The sequence below is a fragment of the Bos indicus genome, chromosome 8, assembly GCF_029378745.1.
Source record: "Bos indicus isolate NIAB-ARS_2022 breed Sahiwal x Tharparkar chromosome 8, NIAB-ARS_B.indTharparkar_mat_pri_1.0, whole genome shotgun sequence".
Taxonomy (NCBI): Eukaryota; Metazoa; Chordata; class Mammalia; order Artiodactyla; family Bovidae; genus Bos; species Bos indicus.
The window spans coordinates 27,719,008-27,734,827 of record NC_091767.1 but is presented as its reverse complement, the minus strand read 5'-3'; the positions used below and the strand labels follow the sequence as shown (position 1 = coordinate 27,734,827).

The 15,820-nt window shown below is 40.5% G+C and overlaps 1 protein-coding gene across 10 annotated transcripts in view; it reads right to left on the bottom strand.

Moving 5' to 3' along the window:
* Positions 1-15,820, bottom strand: part of BNC2 (basonuclin zinc finger protein 2) — a 478,719-nt gene that overhangs the window by 155,032 nt on the left and 307,867 nt on the right. For all 10 annotated transcript variants that reach the window (XM_070794509.1, XM_019965901.2, XM_070794504.1 and 7 more), the window contains one exon: positions 12,730-12,832. In XM_070794509.1, the coding sequence (XP_070650610.1) occupies positions 12,730-12,832 (103 nt within the window). The remainder of the gene's footprint in view (positions 1-12,729; positions 12,833-15,820) is intronic.

The window sequence follows — 15,820 nt, the reverse complement described above, 5'->3', positions numbered from 1 at the left end:
TCCAAAATTTCAAGTGTAACCATTGTTCCTGTAGATATTTCACTGTATTTAAAAACCAGTAATAGAAAACACTTGCCAAGTTCATTTAGTCTCTGACTGAGGCACACATATGTGATCTCCTAATTTACAGCTTGCACATACAGATGTTCACACTTAGTAAAAGGGCTTCTTAATAGCTTTTTTTAATTAAAAGTGTGTTGATAATAGGTGTTTTAAACATATCCAAACAACAAAGCTGAACTGACAAATGCCTGTCTTCATGTCTCACATCGAGGCAAGATTTTATGAGAGAAACGACTATGATTCAGTCACATGTCTATAGGATAAATGTTAAACTCCCCCCCCCCAAACCTCCAAATGAAATCTTTCATTAATTTTTTTCTCTATGATCTGTTTCCAAGTCGAAAATGTTAGATTGCTACTAGGTTTATGTAGCCGAAAGCAGAACCACACAGCCGTTGCTGGCTGCCTGCAGTTTTTTTCCCCTTGCAAAACTTTGAACCCCATCCAGCTTTGACACACTGCCTCTTCAGTTAATAACTATCAAGTTTCCCCTTGTCTCCTGTCTACTTTTCTTTGAGGCAATTGCGCACTCAGCACCCCGAGATAATAACACACATCTATAAGATAAAAGCAATGGCATTAATGTAATTGTCTGCCTCTCTCTCTTTAGCCTAATCTTTTTTTCCTTCAGTTTTGACTGCCTATGTGACACCTGTTTTTGTCTCCTCTGATCCCACGACAGGTTTTCCGCTGACAAGGTTTTTGCCTGACAGAGATTCTGCAGACAAGAACATAATAAAATATGAAGAACTGCTTGTCAGAGTTTCTGCCAATGCTCATATGAAATAAAGGAAAAAAATGACTTTAAAAAATTTTTTTTATAAGGGGCCCTGTGACGGTCGCTTTTGGCCCGTCAGGAAAAAGACCTCCCTGGCCAGATTCTCCAAGCCAAACAGGTGTTTTCTTTTATGTGAGAGGTTGATTTGTTTTTTAATTTCTACTGATAGTGGAAAACATGAACAGCCAAAAGCGGGGGAGGGGAGAATTTCTTACCCTCAGATTTTTGCAGGCAAAGGAGTATTGAAGAGCTACTAAATAAAAAGTGAAAAATATTTAGCTCAAGACAGATCTTCCAAATAAAACAAAAATGCCAATATCCGTTAATGATCAAGCAAATTTAACTTCTCTAAAATTTACTTCTTGGTTGGGTAGGCTACTGAAACCTTCCACCTAACTTTCACTTGTTTTGTTGCTTGAAGACGCACAAAGGAACAAAGATGAAAACAGGAGTAAGGACTGATAAAGAAACACAAAAACAGAACTAAAGGCAGGGTGGGGTGGTTTGCAGGCTGTGCTTGAGGCTGCTGGGAAAGAAATTGGCAATCAGAAATCAGAGACTTTTAGGTACATGCAGGAGATTCCCATAATCCTTCCTGCCACGTGCTACCTCACTCCCTCATGTTGGGGATGCTACAGTGGGTTATCAGCACCCAGAGATGAAGAACTGTTTTTCCTGAGGTCCCAAGCTAGTGGGAGGCGTTGGTATTATAGAAACTACCCTTCTGGTCTCAGTGAAATATACTGATACTACACAGAACTGATGCCTTCTAACTGTGGTGCTAGAGAAGACTCCTGAGAGTCTCCTGGACAGCAAGGAGATCAATCCAGTCAATCTGAAGGGAAATCCACCCTGAATACTCATTGGAAGGACTGATGCTGAAGCTCCAGTATTTTGGTCATCTGCTGTGAACAGCTGGCTCATTGGAAAAGTCCCTGATGTGGAGAAAGATTGAGGGCAGAAGGAGAAGAGTGTGTAAGAGGATGAGATGGCTGGATGGCATCTCCGATGCAATGGACATGAACTTGGGCGGACTTCGGGAGATGATGAGACAGGGAGGCCTGGCATACTGCAGTCCATGGAGTCACAAAGAGTCGCACATGACTAGGCGACTGAACACCAACAACAATACAGAAGGAAAGACTTAATTGCTTCTGGGGGCAAGGAGGGCCAGCTTCCCTGATGACCAGGGCAGAGTCAAGTGCAGCCATCAATAGCACGGCACGTGTGAAAGCACAAAGGACCGAGTGAAGGAAGGACAGGAGCCGGGATCGGGGATGTTAGGATGCTCACACAGATTTCAACTTCTCTACCAGCAAACCAGGTTAATCAAACACATGATCTCACACTGAGATCCACAACAGCCATGCCTAACAAAAACAATTCAAGTCACATATGTAATTTTAAATCTCTCTCAGTGCTCAGTTGCTTCAGTCGTGTCTGACTCTTCACAACCTTATGGACTGTAGGCCGCCAGGCTCCTCTGTCCATGGGATTCCCCAAGCAAGAATACTGGAACGGGTTGCCATTTCCTTCTCCAAAGGATCTTTCTGAACCAGGGATCGAACCCATGTCTCGTACGTATCCTACACTGGCAGGTGGGTTCTTTACCACTGGTGCCACCTGGGAAGCCAATCTCATTTAAAAAGCAAAAAACAAACAACGAAACTAATTTTTCAAAAATAGTTTCTGTCTAGCCCAATACATAAAATATTTCACCAATATGTAGACCACTTACTTAACTTATATGCAGAGTGTATCACGCAAAATGCCTGGCTGGATGAAGCACAAGCTGGAATCAAGACTGCCGGGAGAAATATCAGATATGCAAATGACACCACCCTTATGGCAGAAATTGAAGAGGAACTAAAGAGCCTTTTGATGAAGGTGAAATATTGAGAGTGAAAAAGCTGGCTTAAAACTCAACATTCAGAAAAAATAAGATCATGGCATCCGGTCCCATCACTTCATGGCAAATAGATGGAGAAACAGTGGAAAAAGTGGCAGACTTTATATTTTAGGGCTCCAAAATCACTGCAGATGGTGACTGCAGCCATGAAATTAAAAGATGCTTGCTCCTTAGAAGAAAAGCTATGACAAACCTGGACAGCATATTAAAAAGCAGAGACATTACCTTGCCAACAAAAGTCCATATAATCAAAGCTGTGATTTTTCCAGTAGTCACGCATGCATCTCAGAGTTGGACCATAAAGAAGGCTGAGTGCCAAAGAGTTGATGCTTTTGAAATGTGGTGTTGGAAAAGACTCTTGGGAGTCCCTTGGACTGCAAGGAGATCAAACCAGTGAGTTCTAAAGGAAATCAATCCTGAATAATCACTGGAAGGACTGATGCTGAAGCTCCAATCCTTTGGCCACCTGATGTGAAGAGACGACTCATTATAAAAGACCCTGATGCTGGAAAAGATTGAAGGCAGGAGGAGAAGGAGATGACAGAGGATGAGATGGTTAGATGTCATCATGGACGCAATCGGACATGAGTTTGAGCAAGCTCTGGGAGATGGTGAAGGACAAGGAAGCCTGGTGTGCTGCAGTCCATGCGGTTGCAAAGAGTCAGACACAACTGAGCGACTGAACAATAACAACAAGTAGACCACATAAAAACCATTTTCATTGAGCTATTTTACATTCTTGTTTTCTAAGATTAAATCTCTAAATTTCAGTGTACACTTTATATTTACAGCATACCTCAGTTGGGACTAACCACATCTCACGTGCTCAGTTTGAAAATAGTGGCTTCCCTTTTGGACACCCAGGTCTAGTGTTGCCTTGTGTTCCTTGGCCAATCGAACTTAAGGCCCCAAAAAGCTCTTCTTTCAATTAAATGTGTTTGTACTTGATTTTGTAGGATCACCTGACCATACAAGCAGGCTGAGAGATCTTGAGGCCAAAGGAGGGATTTTATTGCGTATCAAGGAACACAGTCTGGATTTGGAACCAGTCTGTTGTTCCATGTCTAGTTCTAACTGTTGCTTCCTGACCTGTATTGTATAGAAAATATTTAAAAGGATTATGGCCATAACTGGATAGATTTGTAAGCAATCTGTTGAGAAGCCTACTGGTAAGTTTCCTCTCTCCTAAAGATCAGTCCTGGGTGTTCACTGGAAGGACTGATGTTGAAGCTGAAACTCTAATACTTTGGCCACCTGATGTGAAGAGCTGACTCATTTGAAAAGGCCATGATGCTGGGAAAGATTGAGGGCAGGAGGAGAAGGGGACGACAGAGGATGAGATGGTTGGATGGCATCACTGACTCAATGGATGTGAGTCCGGGTAAATTCCAGCAATTGGTGATTGACAGGGAGGACTGGCGTGCTGCGGTCCATGGGGTCACAAAAAGTCGGACACAACTGAGCGACTGAACTGAACTGATACAATACCTTGGGCTTCCCTGGTGGCTTGGTGGTAAAGAATCTGCCTGCCAATGCAGGAAGGTGGGTTCAATCCCTGGGTCGGGAAGATTCCCTGCAGAAGGAAATGGCAACCCACTCTAGTATCCTTTTGTCCAGGAAATCCCATGGACAGAGGAGCCAGTGGGCTGTAAGTCCAAGGGATCGCAAAAAGTCAGACATGACTTAGCAACTAAACAACAACAAATATAACACTTTGGGTATATGCTCACTAATGACAGATTAACTCAAGCTTCTGAAGAGTTACAGATTTCTACCCTCCTGAAAGGCAAACCCTGGTGAACAATCAGTCACACAGACAACATTTTATGCCTCCCAGAATACAAGTCAGAATTTCTCTAAACACCACAAGTTTCATCCAGTGATTTTACTATTCAAGTGCAGGGCTGAGGGGTGGAGGATGGGGATGGGGATGGGGATCCACACTTAGAAGAAGTCCTCACCATGACACAATAGGAGGAGGAAGAACAGTTGAGAGTTTTGCTGAGGCATCCTGGATTCTTATGACCCAGAAGCATCTCCTCATTATCTGAACAGAGCATCCTGAGTAAAATGAGAGGAGCTGAGTATGTTTCATTTATAACCCCTTCAATTTGTGTTCTGCTTAACCTGCTGAACTCCAGTTAATTAAGATGTTCCTATAAACAATTAAGCTTCCTGTAGGATCGTTAGCAAGATATAAAAATTTATGATGTAATAAAGTGCAATAAAATGATAAAGTGGTTAGCCCATCAAAGCACTTCACATGCAAGAATACAGGTATGAAAATAGGCCAAAGTAGCCTTTCATCCTGCCTAAAATTCATTTCCTTCTGGTTTTCGGATTTTCAACAAATAAGCAATCCTATAGTTCAGTTCAACTGATGTGCAGTTCTTAAAATATGAAAAAGAAAAGTGTTTCAGACTTCTATTCAAGTAAGGGCACACATGACATTTTAGGAGAAATGGACAGTATGAAGCTCAAGTGGATTTGCTGGGGAATACAAGATCTCCCTGGGAAAACTAGGCCCTACAACCAAAGAAACTGATGACCTAACTCTAGCACTGGGCACCAGAGAAAACCTGCATGGGGCCCAGGAGAGTATCATTACTGTTCAGTCCACGTTTTCATTTAATCCTCCTCAAAACGTCACTGTGCTATTCAGGTAGCTTCCTATTATTATCTGAGTTTACAGATGAAAAGAACTGGGGCTTACTAAATAGAGACAGAGATGGGATTCGAAAACTGGCCTGAATACACTCAACTTTTAACCCCGTCCACCACGATAAAACACCTGTTGTGTCATCAAGGTTGAAGTTTTACTTCTGTGAGAATTTAGAAACGACGAACACTTAGCAAGTAGATTATCTCATTTAATATCAGAAAGAACCCTGCAAACGAGGCACTATCATTACCCACATTTCACAGATGAGAAAACAGAGGTTATGTAACCTGGCCTGGGTCCTGCTGACAGCAGGTGGTGGAGCCAGGAGCAGAACTTACACAGGGCTGCAGCTTCACCTCCTTTTGTCTTCAGGCCCACTCCCCCTATTTGTGTACACGAAGCTTCTTCAGACCCTGGGGCTCCAGCTCTGTAGCTTCAATCTCCATTTCCTTCCTGGAAAGTCCTTAGCAGGGGACCCGCACTGTACACTTTAGAGGTCAGGATTTATCAGATCCACCTTATGTTTCTGTCTGAATAAAATGGAGCTAGAAAAAAACATCTGGGGAACTAACAGGCAGAGAGCCCAGGACTTTGAAGGGGAGGCACTGTTTGTGCTGTGATTTGAAAAAAAAAAAGTCAGAGTTCAAAGCACTGTTCCAAAGGTGGGCAGGCTGAGACACAAATCAAAACAAGCAGTTCAGGGACGCAACAAGAATCTAGTTAACGCCATGAATCAAGGAGCGAACCGTCACATTTGAGAGGGTGTCCTCCTTCTCAAGCTTATCAGCTGTGATCAGGGAGTGAAGGGGAGAAGCACAAGAGGGCACACTGCCCTCAGGTCATGCAAAGATGGCTCATGTGCCAGGCAGGAAAGCGGCCTTGTGTTTGCTCTCTAAAATAAAAATAAGTGGAGAGATGTTCAAGGACTTTGTCCATGGAGAGAGCATGGAGGCAGAGCTAGGAGGCACCTCAGAGCTAGTTTCCCTGACTGAAAGAGAATCCTTCTGCTAGGCAAGCCAGGTTTCAGGGTCATCGTCGGGAAGAACAAAGTCTTCTACAAAGACAAATTCTTTTAAGCAGATATTCCACTAATTTCCACCTTTTCCAAACCAGTGCACCAAGGGAAGAGAACGGTGGGGTTTCCATCCTCGTGTTTCTAAGGAAAGCCCTAGAGGCATGGCAACCTACTTCCTCCCAAAGGATTAGTTGTCATTGCCACGCTGAAGCCTGCATTTATTTCCCCGTGCTGAGGTATCAAGCTAGAACCTTTCTTACTCTTCATCTAATCCTAAATATCCCTCCTCAACAATTCTCTCCCAAAGCAAAATTCAGAATTCAGTCTTGCTGGGAAGGTCTTCAGCTTTGTAAGGAGGAGGCCAGTACTTTGCTGGTTAGTATCTGCAAGCATTATTTTCCTTTGTCAGAGGACACTGTTTCACTCACTCTCCTCTCTTACTCTTGACAAATTTACAAATGATCACACAGAAACTGCTGCTGTGTTACTCAGAGTGAGCATGAGGTCACAGAAGTGTCATGCGTTATTGCTTTTGATAGAAGACTTCTAGAAGGCTAGCAAAGAACAGAGGGTGGAAAAGGAAAGCTTATACTTAGTTACACTGGCTCCTGGACTCGAGTCAGGGAGAATATTACAGAGCTACCAGTTGGGGATAAACTACTTTCACAGATGTTTAGATAATTCATAAGAAGAGCACAGACTGGGACAAATAATAAAGGCATGTGACCTTTCATGGAATAAAATGAAAAATTACTGGTTTTGATCCACCCTGCTTAAATCCTTATAAAGTACCATGCAGCCAACAAATCTGAGGCGTCCGTAAACAGAATACTGTGATCTCGTGATTCTAAATGTAGGACGGACCTAATCAAAAGGTTTTTCATTACAGAAAGCTCAGAACCAATGGCCTTGATTTGGGACTTAATTATGCAAATTAAGCCTAACTAGGGTTTTCTTTTAGGTGTATCCTTGCCAGATTTAGCAAAAACACAGGACCACTCAGCTAAATTTGCAAGGTATGTGTTTATACTAGAAAATTATTCACTGTTTACCTGAAATTCAAATTTAATGGGATGTCCTATATTTTCTATTTGGGTGAGTGTCTCTATAAACACCCTTGTTCTGATAAGACATATCTAGTAAAGAGTTGGGAATTCAAATTCAATGATGCCGAGAAAAAAAAAAAAAGAGAGAGAGAGAAATTACTTCCAGTGAATTACAAAAAAAGAAATACTTGAAATTAATGGATTATATGAATATTAAGTCTTTCAGTACATTAAACCATAAAGATGGTTGGTAGATGACACTAAATTAACTTTATACTGCTTTTCATTTCCTGTGGCACAGAACTGAAGAATCAAAGCATACCTGGCCCAATACTTTAGAGACGATATATGTTCAGTAAATATCTCTTCACTGATGTTCAGATGACACAGGCCAAGCCTGTTCATTTTACATTAAAAATTCTGAATAGTTTCAAAATTGGCAGGAAAACAGCTGGGTTGTTGAGCTAATAATTAAAGTATTTAAAGTCAAAGTATTCTACAAAGAAAATAATCTGCACCAAGCAAGCTACTATGGGGTTCATTAAGCTATGCAGTACCTTTTTCATTTTTTTCATCAAGCCTCTTACCCTTGAAAAATTTTTACTGAACATCCCAAGAAACGGTGGATTTTTTTTTTAAAGGTAGTTTTAACAAGTGAGTTTTGTCAGAAGTAGATATTACTGATATCACCAAGGAAAAAAATTTCTAAATAAATAACCTTTCTAAAATCTGCCCACCTCTTTTATCAAATCAAATATACCCCATCAAGTTTTTATTTTAAACAATAATTTTCCAGTTGCCTTAGATGATCATTAAATGTCTGAAAATCATTTAGACTACCTTAATTGTTTAGAAATAAAATCGTCATCTAGACTATACACATTAAAACTAACTTGCAAATAATAAATACTGAAACTCATTTAGGACAGTAGCCCCCGGCCTTATGTCCCGCCTCCAGTTTATCACAAGGGCAACAGGGCTTATTTGATTAGTTACACTTCTTGCTGGGAGCAGGTTCCTCAGAGGTGACTGACGGTACTTTCATCAGTCTTCTTTCCAGTTCTTTCCATCAGCACTCTTCTCTCCACTCCCGCTTGCCCACTGCTTGGTATATACTAGTAATACGTGCTAATCTGTAAGACTGTATAAAACAGAGGAGAAGGGGGCAGCAGAGGATGAAATGGTTGGATGGCATCACCAACTCAATGGACACGAGTTTGAGCAAACTGCAGGAGATAGTGAAGGACAGAGAAGCTTGCAGTCCATGGGATCACAAAGAGCTGGGCATGACTTAGCGACTCAACAGCAGCAACAACAATATAAAATCTTTGGCTGAGCAACTTCTCTGAGGTTTCAGTGGCTAAGACTCTGCATTTCCAATGCCGGGGGCCCAGGTTTGATCCCTGGTCAGGAAACTACATCCAGCATGCCAGAACTAGAGATTCCAAGTACCACAACTAACCCCCATTGCAACCAAATAGATAAATGAGTGTTTTTAAAGAATTCTTTGCCTGAAGCTTCAATGCTGTGAATAGCAAACTTACTAACTTAGTATGGTGGGAAAGGGTCAAAATGCCATGTCCTAAATTTTGACCAACCCAAACATTTATGTCATCAGTAAAGAAGTCCATTACTGCTCTGACGCCGGTACCTTACTCTGATAATGTTAAACCAAGAAAAATTAAACTTGCAGAAAACGTGTATTTAAAATTTTTTGCAAGATGCATTCTGGTAATTTAAAACAAATGAAAGAAAAACACAGAAAAGACAATGCAAAGAGAGAACGGAAAAAAAATACAGTTGTTAAGTGAATTAAGTAGCAGTATGCTGGAGTCCTTTAACCAAAGACTGTGAAATATGGCAGAATTAGAAAATGCCAGATTATTATACACTGTCTGTATTGACAACCTATACCCCAAAAGAACTTGTTTTAAATATTGTTAAAAATCAATAAAGCTCTGCTTTTATTATCAAAGGGCACGAGCTGAGATTCCTTAATGGGGAAAAAGAGCAGGGAATCCTTCATTAATTCAGTGGGAAATACCTCCTGGTAGTCAAGGAATCATTTTTGGGTTCCCCCCTCTCAACTCAATGGTGCTAAGATTTCAAGGAAATAACCTGTGAATAGCACCATGCGCAGTGAGTAATTTCAAAGTTCAGGTGTTACAGTATGATGAATTCATTATGCCTTTTAATTTTTTAAAACATCTTAAAATTTTTGTTCAGCAGCTAAAGTCACTAATTCAAGTAGGTTTAAGATACAATCTATAAAGTAAGAGTGTGTGTGTGTGTGTGAATAATAACCTATGAAATCCAAAATCTTGTGAAGAAACTGAAGATGCTGATAACAAAGATTAGCAAGACATTAATTCAAAAGAGGCCAACAAATTTCTAAAAATTCATCTTTTTTGTAAAGAACCCTTGATTTTGGCATTTAGCTATTTTTAATGGCAAATGTTAACTTTTTATGGTACAATTACTGGTGGAGTATATTCAGTGCTATGGTGAAATGATTATATAAGATGTATTTTGGTAGTCTTACTGCTTGCTGTTCTAATCCACTTTCACAGAAAAATCACACCATGGAAAAATAAGTCACTTTCTCCTTGTCCCACGTAAAGAATAATGTCCTGAGTAAGGCAGCCAGAGAGAATGCTGTGCCTCACCTCTGAACAGAAATCAGTGAAGACCTGATTTCAGGGTTTTCTGTGCAGGGGAAGAGAGTGAAGCAATTAGTTGAAATGCTAAGGGCAAAAAGAGTGGATGCTCTCATTTCATTGCCAAAGTCAAAAGCTAAGAGCCAAACCCCTGCTGTCGTATATGTCCTACCATTTAGGGGGAGAATGGGATATGTATCTGTGTGTACATATTGTGAGTTGTATACAGACATGTTGCTCTTGGGAGAAAAGAGGTCAAGGTGATAATAGTGGTGAGGAAAAGTTAGAACTGAGAAACTTTGAAATTAATATACCAGAAACACAAGATTACTAATGACACACTAGCAAAAGCCCAGTCTGATGTAACAGAAATAACCTTATTCAAGTTTGGGGGAAAAAACCACATCCCTCAGAAAATCTTAGAAACAACCAGTGGCTGCGGATAATTTATGTTGTTCAAGAAGGAAGAAATATTGCTTTTCCCTCCCCATTACGCTACTAATGTAATATGCATGTGGAAGTTAGACAGATAAAATAAACTGGTGACACAGCCAACGTTTATACTCACAAGGCTACCGCAGTAGATAGATGATGGTAACCAAGATGGCTTTGGAAAAAATGAGAGGGAATGAATGAAAAGTCCTTTGTTTAATGACTGCCCCCCACCCCCCGCTCATTGCTCATGTTTGTCCAGTTTGTTGCTTTTAACATGTATTATTTATTTTAAAGACTTCATATATTTTATCTTCAATACTCACAATAATCTTACAAGGCAGGTATTATTAACGTGTTACAGACAAGAATATTCAGATGCAGAGATTTTGACCTACGTGCCATCAAAGTTGTAGAGCTGCCAGGTTCTTTTTCGTTTTTGCTTTTCTTTTTTGTCTCCACGATTCTTACTGGGCTCGGGACATAAGCTATTACCTGGCAGAGCCCAAACATATTGTGCGAAAGGATACTTAGTGATATGAACTGAACTGTGTTCTCGCCAAATTCATATGTTGAAGCCTTCATTCCTAGTACTTCAGAATATGACTGTATTTGGAGACAAGTGAGGCCATCAGGCTGGGCCCTCCCCCAACATGACTGGTGTCCTTATATGAGAAGAGGAACCTGGAGCACAGAGACACGGGTGTGCCCCCACAGAGCACAGACCACGAGAGCACACAACAAGGGCAGCCGTGTGCAAGCCGAGAAGAGAATCCTCAGAACGAAACCATCCTGATTTTGGACTTCTGGCCTTCAGAACTGTGTGGAAATACATTTCTGATGTTTAAGCCACCCACTCTGTGGCATTTTGTTACAGCAGTCCTAGCAAGCAGACTATGGTAGGAAAGGAGAAGAAATCATGGAACAGTCACTCGCAAACAAAACTGACAGCAGCTTAAACGTTGTTCGGAACTGCACTGAGAGTTGTTACAGATATTGGCCTTGTTAATGAAGCAGGAACAAGTTCCCTCCCTGGAGGTGCTGCAGGACTGTGGCTTTGTCTGCCAGGCACACACCTTCTAGTATGTTCCCCCCATACTACTCTTTCTACCTCTTTTCTCTCCCTCACAGACACAGGGCTGAAATGTCTCCATAATGCCAATCCACACACCCCCAGCAAGCAAGATACATGATAAATTGAAGGCATTTCAAGGCATGGCCTGGTGTCGTTTCTTCAGATCTTGCTAGAATAACATGACATTTATAAAAATACAACCCACTGGATATTTGGCACTGCTTGGGAATGAAGAATATGTCCACTTAAGAGCCAATCCCCCAAGGCTGTCAAAAAAATCTCAAGCCAGGATTTCTTCTATAAACATTACCTATCTTTTAAGATTCTACTGTCCAGGAAGTAAAGAAAACGTCTCTGCTTATTCCCAAGTCTCCTCTGGCCTCAACATAAATAACATAAACCAGACAGAAGGACAGTTAAATGCTTGGTCAAGGCCCAGGGATGGGACAGCTCTGTGCATCTGGCAAGGAGCCTCCGCACTTCCAGCCGTGGCCCTGGGTCACCCTCGCCCGGAACACACACCTATGCAGAGCTCACCCTCCTCCGGGGGCCAGCCTCCTCGAATCCCTGGGCATGCTGAAAGGGGGTATTTACGGATTCTTTTTTCAGATACCAGTCAAATAATGTTCCCGTTCACTCACTCACTCACCTTAAGACCATACAAAATTTAACATCTGGGAGGACCAACTCTGCCCCGAAAGCAGATGACAAGGGTGAGCAGTCATGGAGGAGTTCTCCTCAAGCAAAAGAGGATTTGCCAGCTCGCCTCTGAGGTCCCGGGCCTGAAAGGCCAACTGTGGTATGTTTGAGTTTCCATGGGGCCTGGTGCTTGCTGGCTGCTGCTGCGTTCACTCAGAACCCAACTGTGCTATAAACATCTAGCCCTTCTGCTGAGAGCTGCCCGCCTGGCCTTACTTCTGGGAGCCAAGAATACGCTATTTGGGAGCTGCAGGCTACATGGGAGCTAACACTTGGGGCACAGCTGACCCTTCTCTTCTCCAGGCCAGTGATGGCTCTAAAAGGAAAAAAAACAAAAAACCACGCTTACACGAACATAACAAGAGCAAGGAGAAAAGTCCAGATTTTCCTCACCGTGTGCCACCCAGCCATGTTTACACTGATCGCAAGTCCTCAGGTTAATCTTCCCCGGCTGGAAACACTCACATGTGCAGTTCACCAGTGTGCAGCGGATGGCCTGAGAGTGAGAGGAGGAAAAAGAGATCAGCGTCTGTTCAAAAGGGACCCTACTTGTTCAGCATTTTAAGAAATACCACCTTCTTCCCATTTTTAACAGCTTTAGGGACCTGGAGAGATTTAGAGAAAAATTTTGAAACCATCAAAAATCTCTTACCAAAACATATTAGAAAACAAAGCTGATTCATTAATAGAATGTTTCTTGCCATTCATAGATAAGCTTTAAATTGGAAGCATAGACTAAGTAGTATACGAGTGAACCCTATTCTTATTCTATGAGATGCTGGCTCTGTAATACCAGAGATCCGAAAGAGAAAAAAAGATTACTACTACCAAATATTCACTGACAAGAGTGCAAACGATATAGACTCTCCTAAGATAACAAGTGAAACGTTGAAAATAAAACATGATATACAAATAATATTAACAGAATATGACTTTTCTTCTGCAGTGTTTGATTGAAAAGCTTTATCAATCTCTTAGACACCTTTTGAAAGACACTCCTTTTGGCCCAATAACATCCATCATATTTCTGGCATCATTTATCACTTCCTAACTCCTTGATTTTTTCCATCCTTGAAATATTAATTCCATTTGCATTCCTATTTTGAAAAATGCAAAACGACCCTCTCTTTATTTTAACGATGTAAGAAAGTAAGTTTAAATTTGCTTTTAGATCAGATGTAGAATAGGAAAGGACATTTATGTGAATATTCGATATTTGTAACAATTCACCTGCATTAGAGAACACTGGAAGACACCCTCAAAAACGTTTTATTTCTTTACAAGTACCTTTAAAACTCATCTCATCAGTTTACATTTTAAAGTGAATCCCTAGGAAATTAACATTAATGAAGTGTAACTTTTTATAGATTAAAAACCTAGGCTGAAGAATTGTGCTAAAGCTGACCTATGCTCCAGGACTACAGTTAATAAATTTATCTCATACATTTAGTCCTAATTTGCATGGAAATTCTGAAGACAGAAGGGATTTTGTCCAACCATTCACAGATTAACAATCTACTGTAACTACCTGAACTGCCAGGAAAAGATCTCTCTACAGCTTTAGATGCAATCAATAATTACTGATTTGGGGGTGGGGGGGGGAGGCAGGAGGGTACCTGAAACTGCAGTGCTGGGCCTGAAAGCTCTGCCCACTTACACAGCTTCAGATGCTCATATTCCTGGAACCAATTGGGTTTTTATATAAACTGTCTCATTTGTAACAGACAGTGTTTTAGATATTGTTAACATGGTTGAGCCAAATTCCATTTACAGAGAATAAGACTGAATGGGCTTTTACTGTTCCCTATGCTTTAGATCAAGCAAATTTAAAATATTTCTCTTTTGCTAATGAACATTAAATCTATAGGTCCTTATTCAGTTTTCAGTGTTAAGAGTCGCTGCTGTAGCCTCCTTTCTTGCTTCACCTCTAACCCTAGTTTGCTCCTCTATTACTGCAAGAAAAATAGGCAAGGGTACCATCTGTCTGATGTCTCAGGGTCTTTCTTCCAGTGTCAACAGTCCAATTACCTCTTAGGAGGTTGTACAACTTTGCTGTATGTATGAATGAATAAAGGAAATAGTAATAAGACACAGGGAGAGCAAAGGGAATGCTGATAGAGCAAGAATAATGTATCTGGAGGTCAGAAGGGAAACTATTTCTCCCCAAATTTCTTATAACAACTTCAGTAGTTTGACTGAGCAATACATCAGAACATTTCAGGTTGGAAAGAGCTTCTTTAAACGGCATGTTCATTAGGAAACTAAGTTTGATTGTACTGTAGTAAAACAAACCCCAAACAGTTTTTTAGAGGGCAGTGTTTCTACAAAAAATAGGGCACTCCATACACTATTCAGTTATAAATTCAGATACAGCAGCCAGATTGACATTAAAATATTTATATAATCTAAGATATGATAACAGAATCTTTCATAAACACTAAAAAAAAAAATTAACTCTGCTTACCAAAATAATGATCAAAACTAAGAATGACCGTCTCTCAAGAACTATATGTTAATTCTGGCACCAAAGACATACACCTTTTAAATTGTTAATTTGATAACATTTTATTATTTCACAAAAATAGCCTCATTTTACATTGTGTTTTAAAATACACTTTCCTCAATTTTAATTATAGTTATATTCAGGACAAAACAAATTAAGAGACTTGTAGATTTGCTTTATTTTAGGTATATTTATTTACTGGTTCAACTAGTCATTCATTTCCTCAGAACTAGCTTATGATTCAAATATTTTTCTCTTCCTAAGTAACTTTATACGTCTGCCACACTTGGGAATTAAGACTTTTTGTACCATCATCCTTTTTCATGAATTCTACTTCTTCTGTACCTAAACATACAAACATTGGAACACCTCAACTCCTTTTGTATATAAACACTTAAGCACTGGAGTATCCATTTTGTATTTCTATGAATTCCAGAAGGTCTATTTGTTTTAAATCCAGATTTATATAGACTACAATTGTGCCTTAAGGGAATTATATATATTTAAACAATACGGTCTAAATAAATATTTTGAATACAAGACTATTGTGGCTTCAAAGGAAGTTTTACTCTAAATAACATTTTTGAAACAGCATAAAAGTTTGACATACTATTTATTCAGAACAAAACAGAACCAATGTGATCACTTGCCAACTCACCCACACTTCAAAAACATAAATTATCATAAAACTATCCAGGCCAGTTAAGCCTCAAAACGTATACACTTTACGAGAGAGCTGGGAACAGCAGAGATGGAGAAGCCTTCATTTTGGTGATCACACCCGTTTCGTTATGAAGCTAATAATACACCAGGTCTCCCACTCACTGCTGGGCACCCACAACTACAGAAAAATCAGGGATGATAGCGAAGTGACAGAAAGGGAACAGCAGAAGAGAGACGATCTGATCAGGTTGTTCCTCCTCATAGATTCAGGACCTTATGCAGGTCTGGCCAACTCAAGCCAGCAACCCCTCCACACCT